A 17,591-nucleotide genomic window follows, 5' to 3' on the forward strand; every position below is an offset into this window, starting at 1 on the left:
ATTTATAATTTCTTCCAAATCTCTTACATGTGTATCCGTTTGCATGTATGCAAATTATATCCATATTTTAACAGGCATCATGCTGAATGTCATATGAATCAAGGTTTTTGTTTTTCAAAGTAACTAATTCAACCTACTCACATTTTCCTGGTTCCCCTACAACTTTACATTTCATTACTTTTTCCTGTTTAATTGTACTAGCTAGTATCTCCAGAAAAATGCTGAATACTAGCAGTGACAGTCTTCATCTTATTCTGTCTTATTCCAGGCTTTAGAAAGCAATGTGTTGGGTGTTTCATCATTAAGTGAGATGCTTCCTATTGGTTTCTGATATTATTCTTTATGAAGTTAACAAAATGTATGTGGTTTTCTAAGAGCTTTCATCATCAAGGGAACAGTATTAAATTTTTTTCAGATGTCTTTTCTGTATCAAGTTGATCATATAGTTTTCTCCTTCCATCTATTCACGTAAATTAATTATTTTTAAATGTTTACCAACGTGGATCCATCATAAACAAATTTAAACTTATTAATATGGCTTATCTGGCCTTCAGGATCTGGACTCTACCTTAAAAATCATATCCTACCTTTTACACATTGTTCAAAAAATATGCCAGGCTTTTTCAGTCACGACCATCTTTGTACCTTTTGTCAGTGGAAAGGCTTTTCCTCTTTCCTGGGCTTCCAGGTATATTCCCAATCATCCTTCAAGACTTAGCATATTAAATCCTTTTGTTTCTTCCTTTCTCCCATCACTATTCCCCTGCCCCTCCCTGAATTAAGCACATCTCATGGTGCTCCTGGTATCTTTCTCATACTGCCATCACAGTACTTCTCATTAGATTGTAATTGTTTACTCATTGTCCTTCCACAGTGATAGTCTAACTCAATTTTCACTGGTTGATGGGCATCTGGGTTGTTTCCAGTTTCTAACAATTATCTGGCTGCAATGTATACTTATGCTTAAGCCTTTATATGGATATGTTTTCATTTCTCTCAAGTACATACCCAGACATAGAATTACTGGGTCATAGATATAGGTACGTTAGCTTTATTAGACATTACCAAACATTTTCCAAAGTGGTAGTATCAATTTATACTTTACCAGTAATATGAGTTTTAGTTCCTCCATACTTTCACCAACATTTGATACTACCAGTCTTTTAAAAATATTTTTCATCATTCTGGTGTCTATGCAGTGTTATCTTGTTTTATTTTTAATCTGCATTTCTCTGTTGGCTAAAGATGCTGAATACCTTTTCATACTTATTGGCCATCTGGATTTCCTCTTTTCATGAAGTCCTTTGCCCATTTTTAAAAAAACTGAGTAATCCTTTTTTATTTCTTATAAAATTTTGTCATATATATTTTATACACATATACACCTCAATATTTCAAAATCAAATGATCAAATACCATTTCCTAGTCTGTTGACTTGCATTTTTACTGAATAAGCAAAAGTTCATTAAATGAAACGCAAGTTCTCCACCTTTTCTTGATAAAAGCACTTTAATGACCCAAAAACTTGTTTTGCATTTATTAATGAATATTCTAGATTGTCAAAGATATAACCTGGATCTAAATATTTGAAAATTTCAAAGGTTGTATTATCTATTATATGATATTTGATGTTTAACTGATATTTTAAGCTATAAAAACAAAGAACACTTCTAATGTTTTAAAACATTCTTTCACCAAATTTCTTAAGGTTTTTTTTTACTTAATCCAATTAAATTTCCATTTAAAAATAATACAACTGAAGCATGAGGTAATTTCTTCCTTTAAATACTGTATATGAAAATAGGTAGAATTATGAATGCTAAAAAGCAAAACATTAGGCAATGGGCACACGAGTAGCCTAGTTAGTCTTATCCCAGTCACAAGACCTCACCTGGCCTCAATATTCAGAAACAGAAAACATAAGGGTTGAATTAGGTGGTTGCTAAGCTTTTTCCTGCTGTAAAATAAAGGCAATGAGTACATTTAACCTTCTGAATTTTGTTATCAGATTTAACATTCTTTGATGAGTTCCAAGTACATCTTTTTTTCACATGCTATGCACTATAAGTCAGAGCTGCCACACAGTTATGCAGGCACAACTCCAGGGAAGTCATTCACACTGCAGCACAACCATACATTGTTGCCCTTTTCGGGTTTGTCATTTTGCACTTATTTTAAGACCAGTCTCTTATTTTAAGACCAATGACACTAAGCACCTACATATTCCATCACCACCAAAGCAACAGAATTCTCAAGCACTACTGAAGGATGTGAAAGTAAACTTAACAGAAAATCTTGATACGGTGCTTTTAAAATTGTGAACCATGTGAATACGTTAGCTATCCTAAAACTAACATTCAGAACTGATGTTTTAAAGTCCTTTTTAACCATTTCCGTCTTTCTCAAAGCATTACTCTTTAAGCCACTTCTAGTTCTTTGCCTCTCAATTCCTAAAAACCTTTAAAGCTATGCTGCCTCTTTTTCCTTTCTTTTCACCCATTCTGTTGTGTGTCATTTTCTTCTAACGGAGCAATTTAAATCTCTTTTGCTTATATAATTCTTTTTTCCACCTACTGCCCTAGCCAGCTGGACAAAACTTCTCCCTAAATGGGAAGAGAAGGATTACAATTATTACAATCCTACATAATAAATGTTACACTATATTTGTGAATAAATAAAATCAAAGTATTGTCAGTTATTTCAATCTTTATAAAGAATTTTCAGAAAACCCACTTAAACTGTAAGTAAAACTACAGGGATATAATTTATTAATGAAATATTTTACACATATAATTTTGCATACAAAATTTGCATATATAATGCAATATATAGTGTGTATAATAAAAAGCACAAATAGGTTTCAATTTGTCTTTTAAACTAGTGGATGGAAAATTTCCTTTCTACAAACAGGTCCTTAAGTCACACTCTCTTATCCTGCATAACATAAGACTTCTCTCATCCACTCCTGCACACTGGATCTTTGCCTATTTATAGGTATCTAAACGAAGACAATACATTCTGTGCTAATCTGAAGGGCCTCCTAAACTATTTTACATTTTTACATGCCTGTAGCTCTGGAAGTCCCACCCTTGCTCCAGCCCATTTTCTGTTTTGTCTCTGGGTTCAATGAAATAGATTTACTTGATGGGCTTCTAGAATTACTAGCTTTTAATACCAAAATAACTTAAAATCTTGTAACAATGACACAATGTCCACCCCCCCAAAATAGGAGATGGCTTAATTATACCCTTTTAAAACTTTTAATTTAAAAGATGTTTGCAGAACACATTAAACACTGAACATCAACAAGCAGCAGAAACTAGAACTTAAACATCTGCATGTTAACATCGGAAACTCTCACTGTAGATTAAAATTTAATTATTTTTGACCTTCTATGTATGGTTTCTATAGAGGAAAAACTTCAAAATACCTACAAGTAACAAATCTTAGAAGTTATATATTTTTGACATCTTATTATCAGATATAATTTAATCTCATCAGTATTCATTTACCTCAGTTTATAATACATAATGTTTAATATAAAACTATCCTGGAAGTATTCAAGATTTGTTTCCCCTTTAGTAATTCAGACAAACATTTCTCTTACTATGTAAACATGTAGTTGTATATACAAAACTGATGCTCTTTTCATGAAAACAGAGCCCTAACTCTGAACTAAGTATATATCTTTCCAGGATAAAATTCACGTAAGCAAATTTTTCCCAACACAAAAAATAATTAACATGTAACCAGCAGTAATTAATTCTAACAAGCCTTATAGTCACATCAGTATTTTCCAAGAATACTGCTTTACTATCACTAACAATTATCGTGTAGATGTCAATGAGATGATCAGAATACATACCTCTTGTGCAAGATCTTGTGCATTGGAGATAAGAGGAAACGGAGGACTGGCCTTGTTCATGTGTACTGTGACAGCGTTGTGTATCTTAAATGCATTCTGGAAATCTTTATTTTGTACAAGTTGTAAAAGCAGTGAAATATCCTCCTGGCTCTGAGAATCTACCAAAGTATGCTGGATATGCTTAAGTGAAGAAAACAAGTCTTCCACTTCTAGTAGGAGAAAGAAAAGGTATCCAAAAATTAATTTTCTGTCTCAATTCCACATGTGTTTTAAGATAAAATTTCTTGAACCAATAACAATTTAAGTTTTGAATAAAACCAAAACTTGCACATATTTTTGAGTGTCAAATCATTGTCATTTACTGATTAAGTTAACTTTAAAAAAATTACACAACAGAAAATAACATTAAGTGTTTTAACTATAAAATACATATCACTATAAAAATAAGAGGAAGAATACATAAATGAACAAAGAAATTTAAAACCACTAACAGTCCCATCACTTAGAAACAACTTAAAAAAATCTTACAGTATTTTCTTTTTTCATTTAACAGTATAACTATCATAATAGTTGGAAATTGTTTTCTAAATTTTTCCATCTGTCTGTTAATTATATTTGTGGTACCTTTACTGTAGAATTTTGACTGTTAACGTGTTAAGAATGATCCACACACAAAAAAAAGCATGATTCACCTTTTCCTGTGTGATTTCTTTTACTGTTTTTATACTTATAAACTCCTTCCCCTAGGTCATTAAATGTTTTACCTACATTTCTTCTATCTTCTTATTATTCCCTACCTGCAAGCTCCTTATATCTAGTTCAAATTCCTTGTCCTGCAGTTTGATTTATTTCCTCTTACCTGATGTTCAGTAAAAATTGTAAGCTTCCATCATCTCCTCCAACATTTCATAAAACACTTAAATCTTGATTATTTATGTTAAAAGAGAGGGCATATTATTGAAAAGTAAGGAAAATCACTTACATTTAGCTTTGGGATACAATTAATCAGTTAAATACAATCATACACAGAAGTCTACAAAACCACCCCCTGAACTCTCTCCTCTCCCCTCTAGCCCTCTCCTGGCAGCCTAAAATATAAAAGAATCAAGACTCTAGACAACAGAAAGCAATCACCAACAGTTCCTCTGAAAATTCTCTCTCCAAACACCCAAGACTCTGGAGAATTTTTTTGGCCGTAAGGATAAACAACTGAATTACTCAAGGAAGCTGAGGAATCTCCATCTCTGGAGATCTTTCAAAGCAATGGAGATAACTATCTACCCTGGATTAGCTTTGCTTAGTTTTACTTATTGCTATCGTTTACCCCACATGGAAACAGTTTCTAGACATCTGTTCTAGCATTCTAGAATCTTCCATTTCATTGTTTAAATAATACCAATCATTTAAACCTATCAGAAATTTTTAGATTTCAACCAACTTCATGACTTTTTTCTGAAACTTTTCAAGATGTCTTCTTTTCTCCTTAACTGTACAGTCAAATTTAATATTCAGATGAGAAAATTAATAATATTGAGCATGAGGAAATTATACAGTTTCCAGTATATTTATCCACAGAATTAAAAGTAAAAGTAAAAGCTCATTTAGGAAATCTTTGCTTAAGTAGGGACAGTCTTTCCTTTTTCTTTCTTTCTTTTTAAATTTAAGGACATAAAATTCAGATCTCTGCACGTTGGTTTTCAGTGGACTAGGCTGAAATTCACTTATTAAAAATAATCAGAAGCTCATGAAAGATCCTGAACAGTAATTAACCATTAACAAATTGGGTTACAAATTAAAAAGAAATACTAGACAAATATACAAGCAAAGATAGCTGAGAGAGATGGCAGAACAAAAAATCTTAGCCCTAAATATAAGACAACAGAAAAATATTGCAGTGACTGCTAATCAATCAAGTACAAAAACTTCACGATTGTTCTCTGGATGAAACTGAAAGGAGTTTGGTGAGTGAGAAAAAGACTAAAATTTGGAGTCAGAATACCTGGGTCCTAGTTATGGCTTGGGTCACTTATTAGCTGCATTATGTCTCTGGACCTGCCTATAAAATGAGTGGGTAGTATTTCTCAAACTTTTGTTAGTGATCCATTAAAAATATATTTTTTATTTCTCAACCCAGTATACACATATCTATTTGAAATAAAAGATTTATGAATACTTATGTGCAATATACTTTAATATCTTCTATTTTATTCCAATTCTTAAAAAAATTACTGGTTGAGAGGATGGCTAAAATGAAAAAGATACATAATAATAAGTAGAAAGCAAGGATGTAAAGAACTCCCACACACTGCTGGTGAGAAGGTAAAACTGTGCAGGTACTGTGAAAGATACAGCAGTTCCTCAATAAGTTAAAACACAGAATTGTCACATGATCCAGTAATTCCACTCACAGGTAAATACCCGTGAAAGCAGATGTTTAAATGAAAACTTACACATGAATATTTGTAACAGCACTATTCAGAGGAATGGATAAACAGACAAAAAAGTGGTATTTCCATACAGAGGAATATTATTCAGTCATAAAAAGGAATGAAATACTGATTCACACTACAACACAGATGAATCCTGAAAACATTATGCTATATGAAAAGAAACCAGTCACCAAAGGCCACATATTGCATGATTCAGTTAGAGGAAATGTCCCGAATAAACAAATCCACAGACAGAAAATAGATTAGGGTGGCCAGCAGTTAGGGGGAGGAGAGAACAGGGAGTGAATGCTAATTGGTCCAGAGTTTCTTTTTGGAGTAATGAAAACACTCTATATAATGATGATGGCTGCACAATCTCGTGAATATACTAAGAACTCATGAACTGTACATTTTAAAAGAGTGGATTTTATGGTATGTGAATTATACCTTAATAAAAATGTTATTTTAAAAAATAAAGTAAAAAATTACTGGTTAAGATCCACAAACTAAGTTCATGGACCAGAAAGTCAGATGATCTATCTGGTAGCTTCTAGTTCTCACAAAAGTTAAATTTTAGTCAAACCTACAATGTGCAACATGCTTCTATACATGTTTTCACTTGGTCCTCAAGAAGATTCTGAAACTGAAGGTCAAAAAATTAAGTAACTTGTCAAAGGTCAACAGTAAGTGAAGGTTAAAAGTATTTAAACTCTACCATCTGACTCCAGGCATCCCTGCACTTTCCAAAATGCAATGATTTCTGAACATACAATGATGCAAGTCTTTGAAAGGGTGAAAAAGTTAAAACCTATTAATACTTAACAGTTGCAATGAAGTTTTGACACATGTGTCAAAGACTAAATGGTACAGGCATTAATTATTTTTCAGGGGAATTAGGCATATTTAATAACCAAACATTACATGGCTATATAAATATTCTAATGATTCTTTTAATCTTTATTTTATGTTTGTTCTAATTTTAGCAGCCTGAACAAATCAGAAAATTGTCAAATGGGCCTAACACTTTAAACATTAAATCTAGTACCAATGTCTAACCATTTCATTTCTAGAAAAAAAAAGTCCCTCTATGGCTAACAAAGTTTGGAAATATCTATAGCAGTTGAGGAAAAATTTAATAGCAAGCATAATTAACAATTAACTTCTCAGAAGTAGTATGCACTCAAAGTTTATTGGCACTGGAATTTTGTTTGTTGGCTTTAAATAAACTTTATCTTAAAAGCCAATCTCTCATCACAATCCAGCAAAAGTCCAGTATATCCCACGGTCAATCAAAAGTCAAATAACGTCAGTAAGAAATGTGTAAGAAAAATTTTACTTTATAACATCAAATACAAGAATACTCTTGACTTAACAGTTTGAATATTCAGGCAAAAAATATGCAGATACATAGTATTATTAATAGTATGAAAATAGTTTATTCATCCTAGTTTTCTTCCCCTTCGTGTGTCTTTATTTTTTCTTAACACTGATAGCAACTTGTGGAAATTAGAAAGTCCCTAATTACAAATTTCAAGGATCCTCTTACTAGGCCCATAACAGATAGCTCACCGTGTGTGTGTGCTTGCCTTTCCTAAGGTCTCTCCAAAACCTTGACAATCATATAGTCACATATATGATAGACAGCAGTGTTTCCTAGTTTATTTTCTTTAAATATTTTGTCTATTATATTTACTTGTCCACAACCCTGGCTCAAAATTACTTATCTGTGACTACAAAAATCAACAAAACAGTGAAATCTACCATCTAAAGATATCTGAAGATAATCTTACTGTACCTCATCCTACTCTAATTTGCAACTGCTCTTTTCTCAGGACTTTTCTCACAAGGCAGTTTGCTTTGCTTATGAAAGGGAACGAGACAATGATATTTGTAGCAAAACAAATTTTAATAACTCATGCTATTCTAAGGAAAGCCTTCATAATATACCAAAATTCTTATAATTTATACCACTAATATTAATTATTCATTTGAGATATTAAGTTCCCACACATTATTTTCTAATTTTCAGTAAGATTCTGACTGCTTTTAAATAAGAAAATTCATTTCATCCTTTTTGAATACATTCTATCAATTCCATCCCTACATTTTTATTATTATACAGTGCCAAATTTATAAATACTTTCACTAAAAGCCACCACCCAGACAGACAATAAAAGTATCTAATGTTTCCAATCATAGTTTCAATTCTTTAAGGAATATTTTCTCTACTCACAGATAAATGATGATGTGTCATTTGGAAACTGAAGTCTCCCTCTCAAAGAAATAAATCAGTTGTCCCATCCTTCCCTTATTTAAAACAAGGTTGCTGTTTTTGGCTGTGAAAAAGGCTGAGAAGTTGTCTTTTGGCATGTGTGTATTAATCAAAATACTGGCAGGGAGACTCATACAACTTTAAGGGAGTACTGCTGTAGGTTGATGTGTTAGCAAATTATAAATAGGAAAAAAATGTCTGGTAAAAAGCCACTACACTTCATCTTAAAATGAAAACTTAAAACTGAGTATGTCGAAAACTGAAGATTTGACTGACAAGAACAACTCTGTAACTTTCCATGTTTCCTACAATTAGCACATTTGTGTTGAATGTATTAAGATTAAACCATTTATTTCTCAAAATAGGAAATATTATCCTATCCAAAAAATGACTTACAAATATCTAGTACTACATCTCAAATTACTTTAAAATATGTAACTGTCTATTAGATGGACATTTATGCCTAATATAAGTAAAGCAAATACACAAATTCATTAACCTTAAAGAAATGTAAACAGAAAAACAAGACTCAATCCAGACTTGGGCTGGATATATTATAATGTATGGTTTCTCCAATCGCACAGAATATTTACAGAGTATTTTAATAAAAAATAATGAAGTGGTAGGAGATGAAGGCCAGTAAGCAGCAACTGGGAATTAAATCTTTTTATGTTAACAAAACTCTTTGGGAAAAAGTGCATAAAATTCCTTCCCATAAATTTATTTTTAAAAATGTGTAATCTTTCTGTTTTCACTACAATGCCTCTCATCTGAAGGCATTTAGCAGACTTTCTATCACTGAACACATCTATGATTTCTTAAAACACAGAGAAGCATGCACATTGCTTTCTGTCAAGAAATGTGGATCCTTAATAACTGTATAGCAAGAAAAGCAGCAGATGATGTGATGTAGTAGAAACTGCTCTAGACATAGAATACAGAGAGTTAATGAGGAACAGAAATAGTATATATGGTACATTTGGGCAAATTAGAAAAAGATATTCCACTCTTGGTAAACAAAGCTCTGGTCCAGAAAGTGAAGAGCAGGCTAGATGTCAGTCTCCACTCAAATCCTTTGGTTTTTTTTGCAGTATACCAACTGCATATTCAAATCGGGCAAATTCAAACTTGGCTCTAACACTTAGCATGGAGTCTTAAACAGGTGATTTAACTGAGGTTCAGTTTATTTTTATTTTTTATTGAAGTGTAGTTGATTTATAGTGTGTCAGTTTCTTTATCTCCAAAACGGTGATTACAGAGCCCTGTTAACAGAATTACTGTGGATATTACACAGAATGTTGTTTGCTGCAGCCTCTAGTACAGGGCTCAATAAACAAATAAATGGCAAGACAATGACAACAAAACCTCTCTCCTTCCACAGAAAAGTGAAGGGTCTCTCCTTCCACACCTATAAATAATAAACCACCAAGAAATAAAATACTTCATTTGAGTTAGCCTGGTTTTAAGGGAATACAAGTTAATGTATACCCCTAACACTAGTTCAGGGGTCTCTCTTGTGTGTGTGCAAGAAGGGAAGGCAGTAAATTCAACGATGAAGTATTTCAAGTTTGGAAACACTCATTTGACATTAATCTCTCTTGAGGATTCATAATGGCTATTAGCATTTTAAAAGCTGTAAGAAATACTTTAATAAGAAGCTGTTTAACTTATTTAACCTACTGTTTTCAAAATTTATTTGACCATAGAATTCTTTGTTTATATCTATTAATATCTATTAATTAGATATTAATAGATATCTAAATTTTTTGTTTTCTTCACAAAATGAAATTTGAGAATAGTCAGCATAGCAACTGTTGACCATGTTTCATGTGTATTATGCCACAGGAACAGCACCAGTTCTTCTCACTGATAGTCATTAATTAAAGAAAAATCAAATCAATGTTAAGCTACAGATACTGATTTTATTACTATTTTACAAACTTTACAGAAATCAGAAATTTAAAACCTGAAAACTGCTTATCAGTAATTTTGATATAAAAATTTGAGTTTGAAATAAAATATGAATTTCAATGCTTTAATTGCTAGGCCTCATGTAGAAATTTTTAATTCAAAGATTGTATCTAAAAATCACTTTGCAGTGACTGAACACTTAGGCTACATGCTTTAGTTCTACATGGCTAACAGTAAACAATGGTTATATGGCCTTTCCAAGAAAAGAACTGACTCTGGTCTGAATACAAATTGCTATTACTTACATTCTCTTATACTCCTCCTCTTCCTTCCTATACACATTTGTGTAAGACAAGAGAAACAAAATAAAAATATTTTCTATTATTCTGCTGTTTTTACTTACCTAATATTTTCACAGCATAATGAGGACTTTCTAAGACAATTCCTTCCTCTGTATCAAATATAGGGTTATCTATTCCAGTTTTTGGAGGAATTTGGGCTAGTTTCTTAAGTCTCATGGAAGAATTAAGGTCAAGTTCTTGTTTTTTCCCTTCTTCCTCTCGCCTACGCCTCATGTCCTCCTGCTGTTGCCGAATACGCTCCAACTGTGCACTTCGACGTACTGGCATCATCCTGGTGCCCAAATCTCCAGGGCAGTCAACAGCCATCTCTCGGTGCTTCTGATGTTCCTCTGGTGATGCAAGATCAACATTTTTTACTTCGCTGTCTGATTCCTCAGTAACATGCCCATTCATATGGGATGTTGTCATGGTTATCTATAAAAACCTGTACCACTTTTTATAAATCAACTTTTCCTATAAAGCCAATCTCTTGATTCTGTAGTATAAAATCCATGTTACTTCAAAAAAAAAAAAAAACTTCTCACATCACATAATAATGCTATGGAAATGTATCCATGAAGGAAATCTAAGGGGAAAGATGGGGGGGAGAAAAGTATAAGAATCACAATATAAAAGTAGATTTTACATAGCCCCCTTCTAATCTCTATTTCTATACAATATAGAAAATATCTCGTAAGTATATATTATATTCCTATATAGATTAAACATTTTTCCTTTCATTTTACACATCTAAGGAAATCAAAGTGTTTGGGAAAAAAAGTCCCCTCTCAATTATTTGAAGCTTATTGTTTAATTTTATAGCTGAGAAAAATGACATATTGGAAAGTTTAGTAAAGCATAAAAGTAAGAAAGTTCTGGGTACTAGTCTAGTAGAGAATAAGATACTTAAGGTATAAAGATGTTTTAGTCACCCTTATAGTTGTCTCAACACACACAGTACTTTATACCCAACTGATACACAGGGGATTGAGATAACTTCCTTGTGAACTGCTGAAGAACCTGGCACAAAGCAAGCCATACTAATGATTCAACTGAGATAAACGCAGCATTGTGTGAGACAATTCACTTTTAGGAGTTTGAGATGAAGAAGATACCCAGCAAAAAAGAAATTTTATTAGCAGCTAAGGCATCTGCAGGATAAAACCACATAAAGTGAGAAAAAGACTATGTAGGTTATCTATCATCTTTATAACTCGTCACACTAAAAAAAGGATTATGGTTAATTCTTTATGAGGATTCATTTTCTTTTCATTTTGAAAAAAAATGGTAGTATCTGTTACCACTTAAAAAGGTTATACTGCACAGCAAATAAGAATATACTGGACTTGGAGACCAGAAAACTGAATTTTAATTCTGGTCCTGCTACTTCCTCTAGCTTTATGATTTAAGACTAGTTTCTTCCTCTGAACCTCGGATTCCTTTGGAAAATTTATTCATAGACTTGCTCTGAGTTTTAAATGAGATTATCTATGTAGGTTTTAGAACTAAAAAATATTTATACTTCTATTAATTTTCAGTATTAATTTGACTCTCCTATTTTAAAAATCCTTCAACATATTTTAGACAAGGAAAATATTTTACTGGATGACACCGGCTTCTCATCAAGCCATTTTTCAGGCATTAAATAGGTAGGTTGTTTATACATGTGTAAACCCAAACATTAAATCTAATTAGCCTTCTTTTGCTCAAGACTTTAAAAATATTTACAATAATAAACCTACTACCTCCATGGGTTGAGCAGCACTTCAGTAAATACGCTGGTTAGAGAATATGCCAACTAAGCAAAAGCTGAGTTTTCAGACAATATTCCTGGGGCCAGTCAATCTTCTCTCAAACAAACATCTTGTCACAGACTGCTTAACACAAATTCACCTAGACTACCAGGAAAAATCACTAGACCAACAATCAGAAAAATAGACACAAGCTACATAAACCACTAGAATTACATTTTCACAAGAATGTTGGTAGCTTTTTCTGTCTTCTATCCAAATTTTAGCTCCTCTATTTATAACTATGTGATCCACATTTAAATATCTTATTTATCATTAAATTGACTTTTTCATTAAAATGAGAGCTTTTAGAATTATATAGACAATTCTTAAGTTTTATATCTTGATTATATGCAAATGCAAATTCAGCAAATTTAATATTTTCATTACAAGTAAGCAGAAATTTGTCTAGGAGTTACTGCAGTACTTATTTTTAATTCTAAAAATCTAGGAATGTATACACTCTCAGAAAATTACAACTCTCAACTTTCTCTATTTACAATATTTAAGGGATATTAAAAATCATATTTAATCATGAGTATTTTTATTTATATATATACTAGTCTACAAAAATTATGATCTGAAATTAAAACTTAGCTTGAAAACGATAAGGCTGTGTCCATATTCACTATATTAGACCACAGGGAGAAAATTATAATTAGGCAAGAGAAACTGGGCAGAGGGATCGAAATCAAGAGTTCTTATGCTTGGACTATGATCATGCTTATCCACCTGGATCTAGTCTTTTACTCTCAGAAAAACTTTTGCAACCTGATATTATTAGTCATTTAAAACTCCATTTTGGTCATTTCCCTTAGAATATTCCTAGTCTACTGGGAGAGAGAGCAACGAAAACGGATGATTATTCTCCCCGGTTGACTTCTCCTCATTCAATTCTAAGTTTGTTACAGACAAGGGTCATGAATGTCTTATTTTACCCCAATTCTTAACACAATACATGTTATACAGGAAATGCCCAGTAACTAGTTGTTCAACTAAACTTAGAAATGTCATACATTCGCAAAGACGACAGACTCTAGAATTTAGTCTGTGGTAAAAAGTCATAGCAAATACTTAAAAGCATAAGGATACATTTCTTTGAGCAGCATTTAGAACAGTCTGTTCCAGGCAGAGGGAGTCACATGACCAATAAGAAGAGAACACAAAAATATGGCACTTTCAGAAAGTAGAATAGAATGCAAAGAAGGCTGGATGGGATAAGGGGAGTATGTCATATATGAATAATGATAGAACTGGAAAGGCAAGCAGGAGGCCAGATGAAGAAGAGTAACAGCTAAAGAGTTTGACTTTTATCCTGAAAGTAGTAAGAATCATTACAGGATTTAAAGCAGGGGATAAGATGATCACACTTTTGGAGAAATATTACTCTGGAAGAAGAGTAGAGGATAGACTGTAAGGTGGCAATGAGACCAGTTTGAAGGCAATCGTAAAAAATAGGGTCTTTAACTAAGACTGAGAATGAAGAAAAGTAATATTAAAGAAATATGTAGGTTACAGAATTACTAAAACTTGGCCCCTGTGTTTCATACAGCAGGGCAAAGAGGAGGGAGAGAAGGACGTAGTAATAGTAGTAGTATTAACTACAACATTTACTGAGCGCATAATTACATACCAGACACAACTGCAAGCACTTTACACAGTATTCACTTATTTAATCCTCATTATACTTTAAAAGGAGGTCCAAATATGCCTGTTTTATAGAGGAGGAATGGGGACTGAAACAGGCCTTGAAGACAGGGTGAAGGAAAAGGCCATATGAACAAAAGACAGAAAAATTAAAGATGTGGGAAAAGCACAAACAAGGCTAGTTGAACTAAAGCAGTCAGCTTGTACAAGAGAATAGTAGCTAGAAAATCTGACTGGGTCCAGTTTATGAAAGGTCTTAAATATAACTCCTAATCTCAAGGCAGTAAGAAGGTCATCAAAGATTTAGAAAAGAGGGGTAGTTTGTACATAAATTTAACTGAGCACCTAACCTCTGGCTAGGTTCTAGGTAACAGAGACAGGATTCCCGTGCATTAGTTTATGTACCCAAACGTCCTATAGGGATCTGGAAATTAATGTGTCCAGAATTAAGTTCATATTTTCCTTTAATCCCCTCATATTATCCTTGATGCTTTTCCTTTATTCTCAGTTCTAATTAATGCCACTGTATCTACTCCGTTATTCAAGATAGCACAATGTGTAAAAAAGTACGGGCTCCAGAACCAGACTGCCTAGGATCTAATCTTTGCCTACTTTCAAGTCTCAGCTCAAATACATCCTCTTCTGGATTTCCATAATTTATCAAACTGGAACCCCACAATGTGCCTCCTCTGGAATCCCACAACCCCTATCACATCTCTGATCAAACTCAACTACAGCTGTTTGCATCTCTATCTGTCTGCCCCACCAGACTAAAAACCCTTGGAAGTCAGGAACCATGCTGACTCATCTCTAAATATGTGACGCTGCCCAGCACAGGGCCAAGCAAACTGGAGGCTTCAGAATATGAACTCAGGCAGTGTGACTTCATGGCCACTGTCTTTGGGTCACTAGATGGACGGCAATGTCATTAACTAAGATGGAGAATACAGGAGAAGGAGAATTAGATAAAAGGGGAGAGAAATTAAAGGGTATTAAGGGTTTAGTCTTGGACACATTAATTTCAAGGTGACAATACGTCATACAGGTAAATGATCTTATTCATCTCTATAGCCTTGATAACTAGTAAGGGATGAATGTTTAATTAAGCATATGAGCAAATTACTCCTCTGTTCAGAACCTCTGATAGCTTTCATACTGCTTAGAGAATAGAGTCCAAACTCACAAGGCAAATTCACACTTCCTAACTGTATCTTTCCCTACTTTCCTGTATGAGCCTTCTAAGTTAGCTTCCTCATTTGTGCCTGCCTATCCCAAATCCTTCTCTTCCTGCCAAAATGCCTTAGGAACTAAGAAATATGAACCGCTTCTCCTTTCACCTTTTGCTTTCACGATCTACCACAAGTCCCTATTCCTTCAAGAAATCTTTCCTTGGTTAAATAATCACCTTGGTTAAATAATGATCTCACCATACCAACACTCCAAAAGACTTCATAATGCTCACAAGATAATTCATGAGGTCCATGACTGATTCAAAAGTTCTTCCAGAATCAAAAAAACTGTTATGTTCCATAGATTCAGCATTAAAGATCATTACAATTTTTAAACAGGCACACCATGAATATTCTAGCTCATTTATATAGACAACACATATCAATAAACAATGAAAAAGTTCCAGTCCAAAGGAATTATATTCCCACTCTCCAAAACAAACAAAAATTAAACAAATAAAAACCAAACAGTCCTTTGTTTGACAATGCAGAGACTGGTAAATGACTGAACTACTGAACGAGAGAATTACCTCCTTATATGAAAATAAAAGACTGCCTTATGCAGACAATGTAGTTACGAGTTGCTGGCCCTAAGAGTATTCCTCTTTTCTCAATCCTCTAATTATAAACAAATTGTTTTAAGAATTCCTCAAAGGCCCACATTTCAAATCCTCCTCAGAGCCCCATCTTATAACCCCCCACCCCCTGGGGAAAAAAAAATAGGAGAGAGAAATTTAAAAAAATTAAGCAATACTCTTTACATATTCCACAAAGCAAGAAAATGAATTTTCAGGTTGGCAAGCCAAAGCTGTTTCAGTGCTAATTTGAAACTAGTGGAGAAGAAAGGATTTTGCTTATGTGGACTGGATATAGAAGAAGTAGGTAAAAAGGAGATAAATAAGCTCCAAAAAGTATAAATGCTTGAGACTGGGGGGCCTGCAATAACCTGGGGGACACAGGCCCACTGAAAACTCCACACCAAGAAACAGAACCACGTGTGAGAGCTGGGAAACATGAACTGTGAGCAAGAAGACAATTTCCTACATAATCAGTATCCTAACTTTTAGACAGAGGTAAATGTAAAACATACACTTCATATTCATAAACAAAGTTGGTCTATACTAGAACTCTAAATTTGTTTCCAATTCATCCTTCTTCCCCTTCTCCCAGAAGTAATGCCCTTTGACCAGCAGCTGGGAAGTCTCATTTTAAGTGATCAGCATTCCTCTGACATTCTAAGAAGTTGCACTATTTGTTTCCATAGAAACAGCTTTGTCAGCTAACACAAAATTCAGGCCAAGAAGAGTGAAAAGAACTTACATTATGCAAATTGGAAAGTCCTCGTCTACTATTCTCTTAGTTCCTCTTCTCTGGTTTTTCACAGAACTCAGACTAACTTTCTTACTCTGTAAAACAGAAAAGAGACAAGTGTAAAAGTCTGCAATGTTTTTCAGAGTGAGGGAATGGGAAAGAAAGGTTAATTCAATATGACATCCAATTCTGTTTGCAGATGGTTAGGATTTCTTAGTATAAAGTAATAAAAATGCACACATATCCCCATCTCTACTGAACACCAAATAAAATCAATGTAAATTACCTGAAGTTAATGATGAGAAAGAGGTAAATATAACTGGTTTAAAAGCTTTTAAAAAAGGGCAAGACCCTTTTGTAGATTATTTTTAATGACATTTTTGACCTCTAGGTAAGGCTTAACAAAAATGTAATGTGTTTTTCTTTGTTTTAACTATAACTTTGGATCAATATAACTATATAGTTTGGATCAATTTTACAACTGGATCAATTTTAAACTGTATAGTTTCATGAGGCCAAGAAGATGCGAAGTTTAGGATCCAAAAAGGTCCAGAAAAAATCTGACAGGAGCCACAGTTAATTCAGACAGGGAAATGTTGATGCGACACTAAAGACCAAGACAGAAGAGGATCCCATCCTAATGAAGATTATATTCTGGCAGAGTAACAGATAATACAAAACAAACATACAATAATATGACTTCAGATAAAGGATTACAGAGAAAGTAAAACCGGGTTATATAATAGACAATGATCTTTAGAAGAGGAAACATTAGATAAGATGACCACAGAAGGCC

General features: G+C 33.3%; 1 protein-coding gene across 5 annotated transcripts in view; it reads right to left on the minus strand.

The window, feature by feature from the left end:
* Nucleotides 1–17,591, minus strand: part of PALS1 (protein associated with LIN7 1, MAGUK p55 family member) — a 78,521-nt gene that overhangs the window by 35,345 nt on the left and 25,585 nt on the right. For 2 of the 5 annotated variants that reach the window (XM_074365365.1, XM_074365366.1), the window contains exons 2-4: nt 16,805–16,890; nt 10,881–11,404; nt 3,866–4,074 (exon numbers count right to left, since the gene is read on the minus strand). In XM_074365365.1, coding sequence (XP_074221466.1) covers nt 3,866–4,074; nt 10,881–11,247 — 576 coding nt within the window. In that variant the 5' untranslated portion in view covers nt 11,248–11,404; nt 16,805–16,890. Of the gene's footprint in view, nt 1–3,865; nt 4,075–8,527; nt 8,679–10,880; nt 11,405–16,804; nt 16,891–17,591 lie in introns of those variants that run through there. The other 3 variants (XM_074365367.1, XM_074365368.1, XM_074365369.1) reach the window with 2 other exon arrangements.

The sequence above is a fragment of the Camelus bactrianus genome, chromosome 6 (genome assembly GCF_048773025.1).
Source record: "Camelus bactrianus isolate YW-2024 breed Bactrian camel chromosome 6, ASM4877302v1, whole genome shotgun sequence".
NCBI lineage: Eukaryota > Metazoa > Chordata > Mammalia > Artiodactyla > Camelidae > Camelus > Camelus bactrianus.